This window comes from Sus scrofa, chromosome 18 (genome assembly GCF_054392235.1).
Source record: "Sus scrofa isolate SSC_HxYL_T2T_F1_AM1 chromosome 18, Sscrofa_HxYL_maternal_Yorkshire_Landrace_v2.0, whole genome shotgun sequence".
Classification (NCBI taxonomy): Eukaryota; Metazoa; Chordata; class Mammalia; order Artiodactyla; family Suidae; genus Sus; species Sus scrofa.
In genome coordinates this window covers 49,277,655-49,290,346 of record NC_139400.1, presented here as the reverse complement: position 1 = coordinate 49,290,346, position 12,692 = coordinate 49,277,655, and the positions used below count along the sequence as shown (strand labels likewise).

Sequence of the window (12,692 nt, the reverse complement as noted above, 5' to 3'; positions counted from 1 at the left end):
CCAATATATTGAGATGTTGCTTCCTCCCAATTTGCATCCAGCTGTGAGCAGTTTCCTCTATTTTCCCAAGCATGCTACACAGAAATTGTTTTTTGTGTGTATGCTCCATGTAGAAAAAAAAGCACTGATCATTATTTTATTTCTCAAAGCCTGGACCACCTTCATCACAATATTGTGTGGTGATTATTATATATGAAGATTTTCTATCCCAGATGTACAAGATCTTCTAAGATCATATTTCTGAGATGGATTGGGATTGGACGGCATTTTTGACAAGCCCCAGAGTTGACTGGTGGCAAACTAAGGTTTAAAAATTTTTACTTTAATCTTATGGAGTGGAAGTTTAGTGAGAAAAGTTTTGGACATTTTCTGTTTGAGGTGGAAATGTCTGGTAGGAAGAACTAAGGTAGAGATTTGGGAGTGAGCGATATACTAGTTGTATCTGAAGCCCTGGGAATGGGTGAAGATGCACAAGGAGAGAAGATGGAATAGGAGGGACAGAACCTTAGGACCGTAACCTGGAGAATAGGAACATTAAGGGAGGAGCTTTGGGAAAGGTAGTCAATAATAGATTTTGAGAAGGACAGGCAGAGAGGCAGGAGAACCAGTGGGCTGGTGGTACATGGGAGTCAAGATTTAGTGACATGAAGATGGATAAGTTTCCATACCATTTTGAGGCAAGTGGTTCATTAGTGTCTTTAGTGAGGGTGGGTGAGTGGGCACAATGCTAACAAAATCTAGATTTTCAGAGGGGTGGAGTAGACTGAATGTTTATAGCCCTTTAAAGAAACAGCCGTGAAGGGAAGAAGAGAGAATGGTGATTGGGGACAATGTAGGGTAAAAAGAAAGGGGAAAAATTCAACATGTAGCCTAGAGGATATAATTGATAGAGCAAGGATCCAGAGAAGACAGTCAGAATGGGATCAGGTGCACACATGGAAAGGTTAACCTTAAACAGGTGAGACAGAAGGTAAGAAGGAGAATGGACACAGATGAAGAGAAATTTGCAGGTCAGGTTGGGAAATTGAGACAAATACCAGTTGATTCCTACTTTCTCTGAGGTGATCAGAGAGTGAAAGGATGGTATTAGGCATCTAGAAGTTGCTTTAGGTGAAGCTGGCTTGATTCATAGAAGAAAAATTCCTTTTTTTTTTTTTTTAATGGATACATCTGTTGCATATGGAGGTTCCCAGCCTATGGGTTGAATCAGAGCCGCAGCTGCTGGCCTATAGCATAGCCACAACAACGTCAGATCTGAGCTGAGTCTGCAACTACACCACAGCTCATGGCAGCGCTAAATCCTTAACCCACTGAGTGAGGCTAGGGATTGAACCTCATGGATATTAGTCTGGTTTGCTGAGCCACAAAGAGATCTCTGAGAAGAATTCCTTGTTAATTTTGAGAGAATCTGAATGGTTCAGCTTAAATTACATGTCAACCATAGCTCGGAGGGAGTGTTTATCACAAGAATTAGAGTAAGAAGCACATAAGGTAGACTAAAAAATAGTTACTGCTTTTATCTTTTAGCTTCTCAGCATTTATACCTCACATAGGGCAACTATCCCTTGTACAACTCACATACACATATTCTTACCTATCATCGTGTACCTACTACTTCAGAGGCACTTTCAGGGGGCCCTGGCTCTTCAAGTCTGGGATCTTTGGGTGATTTCCCTTTTGTTTGTCACTCATTCATGATCATGTTACAGTATTCTGTAACATGCCTCCTGAGTAATTGGTACATACAACCTGTGCTCACAACCTAATATTATATATAATAGTTGAGGAAAAGAGGAAGAGAAGGAAAAACTTAAAAATTAAGGTGAAGGAGCAGGGAAAATTGTATGGCAACTTAAAGAAGTCATATTGGGATCTACCTCCTTTTGTTTTGCAACTAGTCATGTGGCTGTTGTCTAGGCCTTCATTCCCGAGGGATCTAGAGCACTGAGGCTGGCCTGAAGATTATAGTATTTTCATTTACTACTGATTGAGACAGTACAGGGAAAGGCCCATGGGTCCCTGGGTTTCAATCATGTTTCTTTCAGCTCCATTCAGCCCTTGTGAGATGATGAAGTAGTCCTGGGTCCTGCAGATTGGACTGTGGAAGTACGTGTGTTATACTTTTATATTATACTCCTGCTCTTGTGAGGTGAAAGCCAGCTTTTTTTCTTGGTCTCTGTGTATTGGAAAGGAGAAATGCATTACTAAGATTTAGAACTGTACTCAAGCAGTTAGGATGTATTAGTTGGTTCCAAGAAAAAACAATTTGTGGAATAACAGAAGAATTTAGGGTTACCTTTTTAAGTTCTACTGAAAAACCCTAACTCTATAAGACCCACTAGACTTTAACATTAGCAAATTGGGTTATTAAACAGGACTGTGATAGGAATGATCACAAATACATATATAAATTTTTTGGAATCAAATTTTAGAAACCACCCCAAATCAGGAGTGGTATGGATTTTGATTTTCTCCCTAGTGGGGCCATGGAGTTCTATTGGCTTTCATATAGCTCTTTCAGTATAATATCCCTCACTGTACATGTTAGAAAACCAGATAGTCTACCAGTTCTACAGAAACACATTTAAACTCTCACATGTTCGGTGAGAAATCATAGGTTGGCTTTGCTCTCCCACTGGGTGAACTAAGTTAAAAAGTTCATTTATTACTTGGTCTCCATAATTGGCAACAACAGTAACTTTCTGGGCTTCCAGAATTAGTAGTAGTTTAGAGCCAATATTCAGTGTTCTCATAAAGTTCAGGTATTTACCTTTCCTCAGTACACCGTGATAAATGACTATGGGGTGTGATAGGGAAGGATCTGAGGAAAATTCATATTAGGCATGTGTGGTGTTACTGCAGTCTTTGTTCAAGTGACTGAGTCTATAAATTGATAGCTGTGGGATGGGTGTGACGCCATGACTGACTAATATGGTGGCTTGAGGTAGTCTTATTTTTCATAGACCTGGAATATTTTTGGTTGTAGAGAGAGAAAAAAAAGTACATTGTTACAGTTAAATACTTTTTAGTAATAGAAACAATAATCACTGGGAAAAAGGGGCCTTAATGAGTTGCCTGTTTATTCCATTCCTGGGGATCCTGAAATCTGTGAGTTATACTGTTACCTGAGATCTGGTTACTATAATAGTCCTGCTGTCTGTTTTTAATAATCATACATACACATTTTAATTCTAGGGGTTAAATTGTCACCCTGTGGACTTGGCTATCCTGTCTTCTTCTTATCCCTGAGGACAGAGTCATGGTGAAGTTGAGTCTTGGTTATTTAGGGGGTGAAAGTGGGGGTCGGGGCATGACAGGGTACATAGGAAGCCCAATGGGGAGTATTTTATAAAAGTTTGGAGATTTAAGTCTTGTCCAAGTCTTCTAGACTTTGCCAGTAACCCCATGATAACAGTATAATCCCATTCTTTCTGGTCACTGTCTTAACTTTTATGCAAGAAACCTAGAGAGACTGTTAACTCATTTGTTACTGTAATTAAAAACCTAGAGAATTAATCCCTGAACTAGATTCTTAGCAATTAAGCCCATGCTTGAAGAGGTAAGACATTCTTTCTGCAGACTCCCAAAGACTGAGTTTTATTCTTTACCCAGAGAGGAGAATTTTGAGATTTAAACCTATCATTCTCTTATTTTATTTTATTTTTTGTTTTTTTAGGGCCGCACCTGCAGCATATGGAGGTTCCCAGGCTAAGGGTCATCTCAGAGCTGCAGCTGCTGGCCTATGCCACAGCTGCAGCAACGCAGGATCCGAGCTGTGTCTGCAACCTACACCACAGCTCACGGCAATGCCGGATCCTTAACCCACCGAGTGAGGCCAGGGATCCAACCTGCAACCTCATGGTTACTAGTTGGGTTCATTAACCTTTGAGCCATGATGAGAATTCCTTAGTCTCTTATTTTAAAATTATCCAGTGCCCTTAGAAAAAGCCATCTTACATATGGATGGGCATTCCTCCTTCCTGTTCATTTGGCCCATGGCAGCATCTGTTCAGTCCACTAGACTGTCATCTGCAATGGGCACAGGGTTCCAGATGCTCAGAGGTGTTGATTAACCATTCTGTCATTGTGTACAATGCTCTTTAACCCCACCTAGAATATGAACATGTGTCTTACTGCTTTGTGCCCCAACTCAGCTCAAGAACCAATTTGTAAATGTCCCTGCAGGAACTGGTGCCTGCAGTTTATTCTTTGGTGCAAATTTTGTGTATCAATTAATTTTTATTTTATTTTTCTGCCATAAATGACAGGAAACAACTATGATAAATGCAAATAAAAGAAAGATTGGAAGGCAGCTATGCTCACCACTATACCTCCAATGCTACCAAATAAAAGAGAGATTGGAATGAGAGTGACATAGCTTTTCTGAATGCAGAAAGAGTTCATTTAGCCAAGCCTTAGTTGGAGACAAGAACCAGCATGGCTCCAGAGACCTTGTAGCCTCTGGGGCTGCCATCAGATCACCTAGCACCAGATTCTTCTTCTTCTTCTTCTTTTTTTTTTTTTTTTTTTTTTTGCCGCCCCTGGCATATGGAGCTCCTGGGGCAGGGATCAGATCTGAGATGTAGCTGTGAATTTATCTGCAGCTGCAGCAATGCCAGATCCTTAACCCACTGTGACGGCTGGGGATTGAACCCGAGTCCTAGCGCTCCCAAGACACTGCCAATCCTGTTGCACCACAGCAGGAGCTCCAAGCAGCAGATGCTTGATGACATGTGTGTCTCTATTCAAGATTGAAATTCCTAGGATAGTACCTCTCTCATAGGGTTATTACAGGGATTTGATGTTAGTATGTATAAACTACTTGGACCATTGCCTGGCATATAATAAGCTCTCAATAATAAGTGTGTATAGCTCCTTTTAAGTAGGTAGAAAAGAGTCATTGCACTCTACTAATTCAGGGATTTCAAACAACCCAAAGCATTTGTTTCCTAGGATTTCCATAACAAAGTACCACAAATTGGGTGGCTTAAAACAATAGAAATTTATTCTGTCATACTTCTGGAGACTGGAAGTCCAAAAGCAAGGAGTTGGCAGGAATCTGCTACCCCTGAGGCCTCTAGGATCCTTCTTTGCCTCTCTACGTTTCTGGTAATCCCAGGAGTTCTTCATTTGTAGATGTATCACTCCAAGCTCTGCTTCTGTTGTCTCATGATCATCTTCTTTTACTTGTCTCTGTGTCTTCACATATGTTAGTACATTTGAATATTGGTGATATAAAGATATTTTTGAAAAGGTATATGTTACTAAATTAAGTTCATTTTAATTGGATCTTCTGTTGGCAGTTTGGACTTTGTGTATGAAGCAAGACTGGATTATTTTAATTTTTACATTCCTGTTTTATTTCCCCCCAATTTTGTTGCTAATGTTTGTTTCTTCCTGTATCTTTAAAAAAATCTCTTTACAGATAAAATAATTGTAGGTAGCTTTATGGGATACCTAAGAATCTATAACCCTCATCCTGTAAAAACAGGAGATGGTGCTCAAGCTGAAGATTTGCTTCTTGAGGTGCATCTACGAGATCCAATACTGCAAGTGGAAGTAGGAAAATTTGTTTCGTAAGTATAGCTCACTAATTCTGGTATCTTATCTTACCACTTGGAGTATGTCAATCTCTTAGTGTGTCGCTTTTGTAGATTTTCAAAGAAAAACAGACTATCCATGAATTAAATATGTTTTTGGGATAATGTCACTTCAGTGTTCCTCATATACTGAACATTTTTAAGTATAGAAACCTGTACATTTAAGATAGAATAATTTAGAATTTTTTTATAGTAGCAGACCTAAGATGCCTAATTATCAGAAGCTTAATGAAAAAGAGATAAGCTTTTGAAAATAACCAAAACAAAGAAATATAAAGTATGTATTAATTGTCACAATGTTTTGCAGGTGTTATATATAACTCTTATTTTATTTTATTTTTTATTTTTTTTGTCTTTTTCTAGGGCCGTACCTGTGGCATATGGAGGTTCCCAGGCTAGGGGTCTAATTGGAGCTGTAGCCTCCAGCCTAGGCCAGCGCCACAGCAATGCCAGATCCGAACCGTGTCTGTGACCTACAGCATAGCTCATGGCAATGCCGAATCCTTAACCCACTGAGCAAGGCCAGGGATTTAACCCGCAAATTCGTGGTTCCTAGTCGGATTTGTTAACCACTGAGCCATGATGGGAACTCCTGTTATTCTTATTTTATAAATGAGAAACACATTCTGAAACATTAAATGATCACAGAAATATCAAATTGCCCTGTCAAGACCCCAGTCTAGGTCTTCAGACATCAATTATAGTCCTAGTTTAGAACAGAGTCTGCACCAGCAGTCATCAGAGCCCTGCTTGCAGATGTGTTTTAAATTTAAAAGAATTGGAGTTCCCGTTGTGGCTCAGTGGTTAACGAATCCGACTAGGAACCATGAGGTTGCGGGTTCAATCCCTGCCCTTCCTCAGTGGGTTAACGATCCGGTGTTGCCGTGAGCTATGGTGTAGGTCGCAGACGCAGCTCGGATCCCGCGTTGTTGTGGCTGTGGCGTAGGCTGGCAGCTACAGCTCCAATTCGACCCCTAGCCTGGGAACCTCCATATGCCGCAGGAGCGGCCCAAGAAATGGCAAAAAAACGACGACAAAAAAAAAAAAAAAATTAAAAGAATTGCCAATGTTTAAGAATGAGGCATTTTCACATAAAATCCCTGCTTTCTGGGTTTTCTTAAAAAACTGTGGGGATCTGGCCACAAGCCCAGAACTGAGTAATCAGTGCCTCCTTTTGTCTGGTTCTAGTCTCCAGTTGATCACAGCCATTTACACTCTATTCATTTCCATCCCCTGGCTTGACCCTTGAATACTTTGAATTTAGGATTTCTAGACTGTGCTATGTCTCTGGAAAGCACTTGATAGGAACTAGGAAGGTTTCAGTACCTTTAGTAAAATGTCAGACCTGGAGGTGACAGATGCAATTTACCAGTAATGATTATCCTTTTGTGGTGGTTTATATAAGGTGCTTTCGCATGATTTTTATTTCATTTAATTGAAACTTATTTTCCAAAAGGGGAAACAGGCTTAGAGAGAGTAAGTGACTGTGGATTTCCTTATTGTGGGAGAGCGCTCCCTTATGACTCTTTCTGGGAGATACTCTTGGCTTCAATCGGAAGGCAGCTCCTGGAGACAGAGTCCTTGGGCCTGTGGGATTGTCAGTTTGAATTTTTCAGTTTTAATGTTATCTCTTGAGTTACTCAGTTCACTCATGATAGGCTATGGTTGTAATCTCTTTTTAAAATCATTCTGCCATTTTTTGGTTACATCTGAAACTAGTATTTAAACTTTGAAAACTTTCCCCATTTTTCAGAGGTACTGAAATGCTTCATTTGGCTGTGTTGCATTCTAGAAAACTGTGTGTCTACTCTGTCTCAGGTAAGAAACTTTTTTTTTTCTAATGTAGATTTTGCACTAAAATCTGGATTTCTTAATATTATGTAAGAAGAGTTAATACTAATTTGGTAAAGAACACAAAACATTTTGTTGAAGGTTTTCTTATCTTGGTTAGCATTTTCCCAGAGTTCACTTATGATTTCGGGTATAAAGACTATTACATTTTCTTGGTCTGCTATTTCCAAGCATACTTCTGTTTCTAGCATTGTAGAGGGTTTCTTAGACTCTCCTTCCTCTGATGAATTGTGTTTGGGATTACTTATGACTAACGGAGGCCAATTCTGGGAACTTAGGACACTTGAGTCTTAAGAAATGTTCAATAGCAACAACAAAATTCATTAGATGCTGAGTCATGGTGGTTTAAAGTATATTTTCTTTGGTAAACCTCAAGTGTTTTCTCTCTAGAGTTCCAATTTCTTGGCTTTTGGTTGTCTGCTCAACCAGACCTCAAAGCATTTATTTGAGGCTTAATCAGATTTCATTCCTTGACATGGTTCTATGGGCACAAGTATGAAAGCTAATTGTGGTTTAGTTTCAGCAAATGTAAAGAGGTAAATTACAAATTTTCTTTCAGTTATTAGATAAATTTTAGTTCAAATTGAGAGAGTTATTGCTTTGGGTATCACATGGGGGAAATCCAATAAAGCTAAGTGTCTGTGGACCTATTGCTTATACAAAAGGATGCAAAAGGAGGGTTCTCTTCTGCCACAGCAGGTTAAGGATCTGGCATTGTCACTGCAGTGGCTTTGGTCACTGCTGTGGTGCGGATTCGATCCCTACTTGGGGAACTTCCACTGCTACAGGCATGGACGCACACACTGAAAAAATAAAGAGATACAAAAAGAGTTTGCTGTAAATATTAGCTTCTAGGAATTGGATTTCTCACACTCATGCTCTTGATTTGGGCTATTTTTGTATTTTGTCTTCACTTTGAGTAATGATGCATATTTACTGTCACTGAGCTGGATATTCTTAGGCCACCTCTTTTTGAATTGAGGATCTGTTAGGTTTTGAAGGCGGGCGTGGTAACCTAGCATATGGTGTATGGTAGGCATACTTGTTGAATGTATGACTTATTTCTAGTTAGTGCTGAGACAATTGGTAGTGGCTATTTATTACTCTCTCTATATTATTTTCTTCTTTCTTCTTTTCCTTCTCTGTTATCATTATCATTTTCTTTTCTATTCTGTGTACATCAGAGGCTGGGCCGGATAGAGTACCTCTTATTGTCATTGTTAAACACTGTCATTGGTTTCATGGTAAAAGATGTTGTTCCTCCTAGTGGTAGGACAAATATTTAGTGTTCTAGAGTAAATGCAGAAGGTATGATATAGGATATTTTATTGCAGGAATCTAGCTGTTTCTCTTTCCCATCATAAGCCCATTAACTGTAAGTGATATTTTCTTAACAGGTATGGAGGAGGAAAACTTGCCCATAGTTACTCTTGAATACTTTTTGGAGTACTAGTCCCTTCTGGAGGCTCCACAGGGGCTCTAAGAGGACAGAGGAGGAAGCATCCTAAAATCTAGAAATTAGACTCTTGGCCTTCCTTGGTCCTATTTGAATGGTGGCCGGGAAAGCCAGAAGTCTCTAGAGTTCCAGTGGGGTGTAAGGCATAGACTAGGGATGAAATACGTGTTTATCAAAAAAAGCCTAGTGAAAGAAACTGGCACATTTGGTCACAACTTGTTTATGGGGCATTGTTCCCCTCCTTCAAATTAGTGTTGAAAATGAAAGTTATTTGTCATGGGAATGGCGATTTTATTGCTCTTTTATTCTTTGTATTCCTTTACAAACTTTGTATTCTCTAGGGAGGAGGCGTTATCCAAACTACATTCCCTTACACTTCACCTCATTTCCCTTCTCTGTCTCTTATTTCTTCAGCCTCCTATGATATTCGTAGGCTGACAATTTGTATATTTTTCCTGGCTTGGCTTAAAATGAAAAGCTGGGAAGTTATTGTTTTTGTTCTCTTGAATATGTTTCTTGAGGAACCAGACTGAACTTTTACCTAGCTTTTACTGTAACAGGGGAAGCATAAACATTTTCTAGTTTAAGTGAAACCACTGGTTTCAGCAGATGAAAGTGTTGGCTGAACTTGGCATCCTTAACCCCAACTGTCCCCTCCCCAAATGTTTTTTGTTTTCTTTTATATGCCGTGTGCTTCTAAAATATATTTGAGGCAAATTTGAGGAGACCTCCTGGGTATACCAAACAACCCTTACTAATCAGAGGCTACTGTGCTGACTTTGTTTTGGTAGGTGATATGTCATTAAATGAAGACTTAATATAGAGAAAAAGTAGGGCCTAAAGCTACCCCTTTTATCATACTCTGCTAAAAGAAAAGCATCACATAGCATTTCAGATTCCTTTCTGATGGGCTTCAGTTTCTAAGTAAATGGTTACAGATGTGTGAGCTTAAGCCATACTGATTATGTTATTTTTAAATATTCTTTTCCAAAAATTATGTACTTTTCAACAAGCATTTACTAAGCATTTGACATATTTATAGAATTTCAACGTTTTCCATGAGAGGGCAGAAAGATGTGACTCTTTACTTTTGACAATATTATATAATGTAATTTGGTTATTTAATACAGTGAATCTTTTAACTTACCCCATAATGGCTTTTATTTCATTTAACTTCATTAAATTTCTCAGCAGTTATGTAAAATTGCACCAAATATCTGTTTTTAAGGTAACCTTTGATTTTCCAGAGAATTTTTGTTTAAATAAGGCTAGCAGCATAAATGTTCTAATGTCCATTTACTTTCTAATTGATGAAAGTTTTTCCTAACTTTAGCCATATGTAGACTATAACTATAGATATATATATTTATGATATTCAGTCTGCATATTCAAGGGTAAAAGTCTATGTAACTTTAATGTTATGTCATTGATGCTCCTCTAGGAAAAAAAAGGTCAGAATTTTTAGATTTTTCAAGTACTACCTTTATTCCAAGTTAGTATTGAAGGAAGATAAATTGTCTTTTGTTTTCCTTAGTTGCGTTATTACATTTTAAGTGCTATCACCTGAAATTTAAAAACTTACCAGTGCATTTGGAGATTTTTCAGGACATAAATCCTAGTGTTATTTCATGCAAGTTTGTTTAAATGTTGACTGCTGACACCTGTATTCATTGACCTTTTGGCTAGCAAAGCATATATACGTGCATTCCTTACTTAGAGGGGTCCATCTGGTTTAGGTGCAGAAAGAAATTTGGATCTTCTGTAGGGACAACCCAAAAGTTGCTTGGAACTTTTCCACCTGGTTTCCTAGAAGCTGGAACTGTCCTTAAGTCAATGCTATAAGTTATAACATTAGAATTTTTGTTTTTTCATTTTTTATTTCTGTTCATGTGGCTGGTGTGGTTGTGATTATCCCCAGTTTCTCTGGACCTTACTGATTTCACTACCATTTAGATTCCAGAAAGCTTTCATCTCCTATTAGGGTTAACTGGCAAATATAAGCCTTTCTCTTTTTTTTTTTTTTTTTTTTTATTCTGTTGGTATGCAAATTCTATTGTTAGCATTTTCCGGGGTCTAGATCTGAGTAGAAGTGATTCTCCAGCAAGAAATCCGCCTTAGTTTTTCTTTCAACCCATCACCTTCTAAATGAGAAAGAGAAGGCCAGGGAAAGAAAGGTGAAGGTGGAAGCAACAAATTTTTGATACTGACTTTTTTTTTAATTATCATTGACTTACCGGGTTCCCTGAAAGTTGTTAACTGATAGACCACCAGGTACCACGATATATAGTGCTAGTTTGAGTACTGCGTCCTTTATCAGCTGTGTGATTTTTGGGGAAATTTATTAATTTTTTTTGAACTTAAGGTGCCTTGGTTCTAAATGGAAGTAGAAATATTTCTGTTCTTAACAACGACAGTGTACGCTGGTAAATCCTTCTGAAGCAAAAAACTAAATAAATGCTCAAGTATATGTACACATACACACAGCCATATATGTTTAGAGTGACATACATACAGACATATATTTAGATTGTTTTAATCATCTAATATTATCTAGTTTAGGGACTATTTCATTTGCTTTATGATATTTTAAGTTTTTCTTTTTCTTTTTGAATGAATGACAAAGATGCTTCTTAATGGAAAAAGTTACATTTGGAATAATTTTTCTTTCTAATACTTTTTAATTATTTTAATCATAATGTTACTACCTGATCACTGGGATATAGCTCTTAACTGTACATACTCTAGAAAGGCTAACAACTAGAGAGTTAAATACAGATAAAGAATCTTTTCTTATTTGGAATGAATAAGAATGCGATTGTAGAACATACGATCTATTAAATGTGGGGAAATTATTTTTCTTTGTTTTGAAAGAGATTCTTCTTGGCTGACTTCAAAGAAAGCATATTGTCCTATTTACTTGCTGAAGAAAGCTTTAGATCTATCTATTAAATTAGAATTTAATGTACTAGGGGCTTGACTATTTTGAGAGTTGGGACAGAAAATTGAATTGCTTGAAAGTGTAGGGAATTTTTCCCTTAGACACTTTGAGTCATATCTTTGCTCTGTCATTGTTATAAGTGTAGGGAACTTAATCTCATTTATTTCAGAACTGAAATTGGAGCCTTTTATTGTTATTTAAATAATTATACTTTACTCAGACTTAATGGAAATAGATAATAAAATGTCATTCGGGGTAGTATTTCATCTAATGGTATAATCTAGCTGAGATTTACATTGTTTTAACTGTGCTGGCACTCTGTGTCATCAGTATGCTAATTATTCGTAATATGTAATGTTTTAGTGCTCTGTCATTTTAAATTCCACTGAAATTGAAATACTTGGAATTGATGTAGAGGTTGAGAAGATATTAATTTTTTTAATGTAAACAAGCACAAAGCAGTCTTTTATTTTTTCTTTTTAGGAACCTTGGGTAATGTGGAACATGGGAACCAATATCAGATCAAATTGATGTATGAACATAATCTTCAGAGAACAGCCTGCAATATGACTTATGGATCATTTGGTGGTGTAAAAGGTAATTTACATTTAATCATGAGTATGCTAATGCTGGGACCAGATTTAGAATATTTGGCCATATAAAATTGGAGGATTGTATAGTATGAATCAAGAGTTAAATATATCTTATTGAAACTTTTCATTCAAATACTTCAGCAAAGTAATAAAAAAAAAACTTTAAACATTGAATAGGTTTGATTTTCATGTATCCAGCACTTTTATTTGATCTACAGAGAAATTTCTCAAACTGTCTTTTCTTCAGATTTTGT

General features: G+C 37.5%; 1 protein-coding gene across 30 annotated transcripts in view; it reads left to right on the top strand.

The window, feature by feature from the left end:
- BBS9 (Bardet-Biedl syndrome 9) overlaps window positions 1-12,692 on the top strand; it is a 444,711-nt gene that overhangs the window by 14,573 nt on the left and 417,446 nt on the right. For 19 of the 30 annotated variants that reach the window (XR_014834268.1, XR_014834275.1, XR_014834274.1 and 16 more), the window contains 3 exons: window positions 5,426-5,576; window positions 7,354-7,418; window positions 12,329-12,442. The exons of 4 other annotated variants lie outside the window; for them this stretch is intronic. Coding sequence is in view for 10 of the 26 variants with exons in the window: in XM_085005852.1 (XP_084861978.1) it covers window positions 5,426-5,576; window positions 7,354-7,418; window positions 12,329-12,442 (330 nt within the window). In the remaining 16 variants the exon portion in view is untranslated. The remainder of the gene's footprint in view (window positions 1-5,425; window positions 5,577-7,353; window positions 7,419-12,328; window positions 12,443-12,692) is intronic. 7 more of the 30 variants (XR_014834269.1, XR_014834283.1, XR_014834282.1 and 4 more) reach the window with 1 other exon arrangement.